General features: G+C 37.6%; 1 protein-coding gene across 2 annotated transcripts; it reads left to right on the top strand.

The window, feature by feature from the left end:
- LOC108989955 (growth-regulating factor 8-like) lies at nucleotides 1-2,672 on the top strand. 2 transcript variants are annotated; one of them, XM_018963743.2, is made up of 4 exons: nucleotides 1-718; nucleotides 867-1,049; nucleotides 1,218-1,539; nucleotides 1,766-2,672. In XM_018963743.2, the coding sequence occupies exons 1-4, from the start codon at nucleotides 355-357 to the stop codon at nucleotides 2,382-2,384; spliced, it is 1,488 nt and encodes a 495-aa protein (XP_018819288.2). In that variant the 5' UTR covers nucleotides 1-354; the 3' UTR covers nucleotides 2,385-2,672. The 2 variants fall into 2 exon arrangements, with proteins under 2 accessions (XP_018819288.2, XP_018819287.2); XM_018963742.2 differs by having other exon boundaries at nucleotides 1,215-1,539.
- The last annotated feature ends 3,384 nt before the right edge of the window (nucleotides 2,673-6,056 follow it).

Below are 6,056 nucleotides of genomic sequence, written 5' to 3'. Positions count from 1 at the left end.
AAGCTTGGGATGCAGAGGGGAAAGTCATGGTGGCACCGTCATACCATAACAAACAAGATCCAACCACTATATAATATATATTACTTATCCAGAAGCTGTTGCGTTGGGAACATAAACATTTTCTAAACCTATGCAATTATGTTTAGTTTATTAGCTTATAAAAGTTCCAAGCAGATATATATAAGATGGGATTAGATGCAGAGATTCAAAAACTTGAACCGTTGCAGTTTCAGTTTGCACATGCTTGTGGGTTATAAAAGCCGTAGAGAGTGATATTTTGAGAGTTTTTAGGTTATTCTTTTCCATCTCGGGCTCGTGGCGGAAGGTTTATGGGAAAGTTGGGTTTTTGATCTTATGGCCGGGACAAGAAATGGCCTAGAGGGTTCATTAGAAGAAGCAACAGCAACTGGGTATGATGTTGGGTTGGGTTGGAGTGGTACGCAAACTGCTCATACATTTCCTGGTAAGAAGAAGATGGTGATGGGGACGCACCATGATCATGAGCCTTGTCATGATGCTCTGCTCAGCAATATTGCTGGTTTTAGTGGAGAAGGTGGTGGTGGTCCAATGTTCTGTAACACAAGTTATAACCAGGCTGCTTTTATAAGCGATACATACGATGCTGCTGTCGTTGCGGATGTTGGTTCTGGTGCTCGTGGTGCAGTGGTGCCAAAGTCTACGAATCACTCCAACAATACTTTTAGCTTCAGTTCTTCAGGTAAAGTCCTTTTCTTTCTTTCAATACCCGTTCAGGTTCTCATTCATCACTTACAAATTTTATGGTCTCCATATTCCTTCAACAGTAAGGGATAGGAAATTTGACGGTTAAGATGTAAAGCAATGGTCTTTTTGTGGTTGGGTTGCAGGTGGAGGATTAATGGGAGCAGCTGAGAATGTGAGAGATCCTTATACAGCAGCTCAGTGGCAAGATCTTGAGAGAAAAACAATGCCTTACAAGTACATGATGATGGCCTCTGTCCCTGTTCCTCCACCGCTCCTCGTACCCATTATCAGAAGTCCCTCAAATCTTGCTTACTCCCACTCCAATAGTAACAATTATCTCATAATCTTTGCTTTGACTTCCATAGTACTTTTTTTAATTTGTTTCAATATGTAAAATCTTAGTGAATTTGCACCTATAATACCTATATTAATACTATGAAATGCAATTTTATTGCAATGGGGTTTTCTTTTTCTTGTTTCCTTCTGTCCAGTAGTAAATGGTGGCTCTCTGGAAATGGGTTGCTCAAACAACTTGGATCCAGAGCCATGGAGGTGCAGAAGAACCGATGGGAAGAAATGGCGGTGCTCCAGAGACGTAACGCCTGATCAAAAGTACTGCGAACGACACTGTCACAAAAGCCGTCCGCGTTCAAGAAAGCCTGTGGAATTACAAGCTCAGTTGAATAAAGACAACGACAAGAACAAGGACGCTTCCAAGCTTTATCAAAAGCCTCATTTTCTGAATCGGACAGATGTTCACAAGTATCCATCTTCTCCTAGAACGATGGTCACTGCTACATCATGTGAACAACCCTGGTAGGTAGGTTAGGGTTTCATAAATGCTCTCTCTTTCTCCTCTGATCTAATTGGATCTAACCATTATTTGTTTAATATTCTTATATTCATTATATTATTATTATTATTATTATTATTATTTTTTGTTATTATTGTTCTTATCCAATATCATCTGTGAATTATGTGACATGGGTCGTTGGCTTTTGTCTTTTGTAAATAAATGCGTTTTGTTTGTTGACCCGTGAAGGAGCCTGGAGGGGATCATGAATGGAGAAATGGTCTCCGTGGCTGGCTCGAACAAACTGTACCATTGGCAGCAAATGATGCAGACCAAAGTGGGATTAAACAAAGACGACACCACCATCTGTGATACATCTGTTGCTTATAGTCAAGGACTGCAAAATCAGGAGCGGCTAAATGACCAATATTGTAGCTTATCCTTTAGCCCCAAGTTGGCCTCTTTGGAAGAGGCTCTTAACCTCGGCCACACACAGGAGAAGAGCCATTTCAATAATGCGTGGTGCACAACAGAGAGAGATAATATTGGCCATGAAATTAACAAATGCTCTTCTTCAAACGAGAAGCTACAGCTTTCATCCCATACACTACTACCGGTTTATGGGGGAGATGAAACTAGGAATGCAATAAAAAATGCCCACATGGCTTTTGGAACTCTGGGTTCAGAACGAGAAAAGGAAGGAGACTTGAAATCCCAGTGGATGAACTCATTTTCATGGATGAGTACTTCGACACCTGGAGGACCATTAGCAGAAGCCTTGTGCCTTGGGAATAGTACTTCTGCAAAGGCAGCGTCATCGTCTCATGGCTGTAGCAGTGGCACCACCACCAGCAGCAGTAGAAGCTAGCTCTTGCGTAGATGGTGGCCAAGGAGGAGTACTCGATTTAATAAACTGACGAGCAGCGCTCTATTACATCAGCAGATTGCATATTGCTTTAGCTTAATTAAGCTAACATATGTAACTTATAAGTCTCGATTTGCATGCATGTTGTGATCGAATGTTGTCTTTGACTCTTTAGAGCATACCAACTTAAATCTGTTGTCCCTTTAAATTTCCTCTGCCTCCCACTTGGGTTCAACTAGTAGTATATGGCATATATATGAGATTTCGAAGGTAGTGAGTGCGCGCCAATTAAATTCTTTTTCAATTAATTAGGTCGTTCGAAATAAATAAATATATAATCTGCATCACTGCAAAAACAAAACTTAGCTATCTATGGTGATTAATTTAAGCATTTACTTGTATCAATGTAATATTAGGCCGGGGATGCCTCGCACGTGAACAACCCTTCGATCGGTACTCCAATGGACCCACTACATCAAAGGCCCAAGCATATGTATTTCTTGTAGGGGAAATCTATTAATTCAGAGCTGCTGATGGGTCATATTGATATATAGAGGGTTCAATGTATTTGGTAACCCAGCTGGTCCAAGCCCACCCAAGGACAACGAATCGTCCGACCTTCTACTAGGCCCTTAGCAAGTAATCACATTTTCAGTTGAATGGCAACAATTCCCAACGTAGTTATAACTCAAACTCAATCAAAATAGAAAAATGCTACTTTGCTCTCTCTATATACCTTTTCATTTTGACATTTCATATATTTTATTTTATTTTTTTATTTAATAATTAAGGAAGTGACTATTAGTATATTAGTATTTTTTTTATATTTTTTAAAAATGTTTAAAAATGACAAAAAAAAAAAAAATTGAATAACAAAATTGAAGAAAAATAAAAAGGAAATTTTGAACTAGCGGTACACTCTGAGTGGCAGAGTAGCACCGCTCATCAAAATAAGACTTTACTTCATAGCATATTGCACAATGCAAAATTTTATACATCACATTATCATTATACTTTCATCTTATTATATAATATGTGACACATTTATTAATATTGGATGATCATTTATTGGATGATTCTTTATCATCTAGTAGTGATAAATGTGTCATATCTTAAATAGTGGTATGAGATTGTGACGTATAACATTACTTTTGTATAATCTTTTTATATTTTAGTCATATTTTAACTGTTAAAGTTCGTGTACCTATGTGCCCAGAGTCTTTTTTTTTTCAATATTACCAGTCTTTTTATAATAACCCCTACGGACATGGCTAGTGTGACCAATTGCTCATTTTTCTCTCGATTGGTCACGAGTCTTGCCTTTAAGTTTTAAATCTTGAATGTATCTTAAATTTAACAGATGATTTTTAAAGTGAGCCGAGTATTTTAAAATCCTTGCAATATTTTAAATGTCCAAAATTATTTTAAATGGGGCATTTTTAGTGTTATTAGACCAAGCCTAATTTTTAAAGTAAGCTCTTTATATTTTGAAACCCCTAAAATAATATAGTTTTAGAAAAAACATTTTATTTAAATGATTTTATTTCTTTAGGAATATTATTTAATATTTATTGTTTTATTTTTTGTTAAAAAAGCTATTTATTTAGATGGATCTAATTCTCTTAGAAATATTTATTAAACTCATCATTTTATTTTATGATAAAAAAATATTATTTTTGGGATCAATACATCAAAATTTGTATTTTTACATTTAGTCTAATTTCATTTCCTTTCTATTTTCTTTATATCTTTCTCTCATATTTCTAAGTGTTTAATCTCCACCGTTAGATCTAGATTAGGAATCCCAAGATGTAGGGCACAAATTAATTCTCCCAAAAGTCTGAATTTCCCTCATTTCCTCTTTTCTCTCTCACCTCCCTCTAGGCGCCACCCCTACCCCCTCTCAGTGCACGCCTCCACCGCAACTTGTTATGAACCTCACAGATTGTATAGACCAAATGACAATGGAAAAATAGATAAAACTATGATAGAGAAAAGATGATAGAAATGATACTGAATTCATACGCTTTGAGGTATTCGAGGTCCCCAATTCCTCCAAATGAAAAACTAAAATGTTCAACAACTTCCAGAATGCCTTCTACTTGAGCCCCCCCAACTAGATACACTATGAGACTTGATAACCAAGGCTAGCACACGTTATAAGGCCATGGGCCCCCAAACAAAAGGCCAAAGGCCAGTTGTGAAATAAAAACTAACAAAGCAAGCTAAAACCTAAAAGACTACATAACAAGAGCCCATCAGCTCGGCCCAAACACCGGACCCTAAGCTTCTAACAATCTCTCCCCGTTAGAGAACCTTGTCCTCAAGGTTGAGAGTTGATACAATTTTATGATCAAGTTTCCAATCACTTCTGGCCGCATTTCTTTGAAAGAGGCAGCTAGTAGAGTAGAGCCATGAAGAACACTGGTATAACTCGAGGTCCATTCCTTCCCAACGATATTCCTTGGTAAGCTGCCAACGTGCCTCAAAGTTGGTGGGAGCACATTTATTACCATGCCTGTCAATGCTTGACTTATGTGGTATCCAATTTCCCATGCTTGAAAGTGTGGATATTGATGAGAGAGGAAAATTTAACTTAAAAGACCCATCTTCCCCATAAAGGGATGTATCAGGTTGTGCTGCAAATGGCACATCAGTCATCTTCTCAAAATTAATGAGATATTCCAACACTTTTGTAGGTAAGCTAATATAAGGTTTAAGCTTATTGAAATCAATAGGGGCTTTTGCAATTGCTTCTTTTTCAACAACAACCTTTTCATTTGACTCCCTTCCATCCCTTTCAGTACTCAAATTGAAAATTTGTTGGATCTGTTTAAGCTTCCCATCCATGACAGATTTCTGTTCTGATGATAATTTTCCTTTTCTTCGGTTAAATAATAGGACATGATGATTGGACAATGCCTCCAGCTCCTCCAAATGTTCCAGGCTTCCATATATATAGAAGCACCAATCAAATCTCACTTTCTCATACAACTGATCCTTATTAATTTGTTGTCTAGCTAATTTAGCATTCTTCTCAACTTCAATACCAATTTCTATAATCAGTAGATCCCTAGTCTCCCTTCCGACGAGTTCAAGCACTTGCATTCCCCTTGCCATACAAGCTTTACCACCTCTAAAATGGAAGGTGCAACAGAACCGGATGCTGGTAAACTACCATGCTGAATAGATTATGTAAGGTTCATAGTAGAATGCTCAATTTTGTGAACCAAATATGTACCCCCTCTCCATGCACAACCTCATGCATTCCATTCTCTAGAGTCAAAATTTTCCACATAATTATCAAGACCCTTCAAACCCTGACCAAAGAATGACTCATCACTAGCTTTCTCCAATTTATCCATAACAGACTTCCAAAGCTTGTCTACTTCATCTTCACTTTCTTTTGCATTTGCAGAGTCTTCTACCTCTCCTTCATCCTTAGAAGATTCTAAAATCTCATTAGAGTACTAAATGTCTGAGATGCTCTTTGCCGCCGTCTAAGCAATTGCGGCAGCTTGATCATTCCTTTTGTAATAAGCAGCTTCCTCCAATTCAGTTTTGCCCACTTCAGCATCATTATCATCTGTTGTGCACATTTTACAAGGCCACCAATAGCAATAGGCCCCACAACTTTTAGCATTGTCAAATCTTTTTTCTCTTCAACAAGGGTGA

This window comes from Juglans regia, chromosome 2 (genome assembly GCF_001411555.2).
Source record: "Juglans regia cultivar Chandler chromosome 2, Walnut 2.0, whole genome shotgun sequence".
In the NCBI taxonomy this organism is placed as follows: Eukaryota; Viridiplantae; Streptophyta; class Magnoliopsida; order Fagales; family Juglandaceae; genus Juglans; species Juglans regia.
The sequence above is the reverse complement of the archived record's forward strand: the minus strand, read 5'-3'. Positions and strand labels throughout refer to the sequence as shown.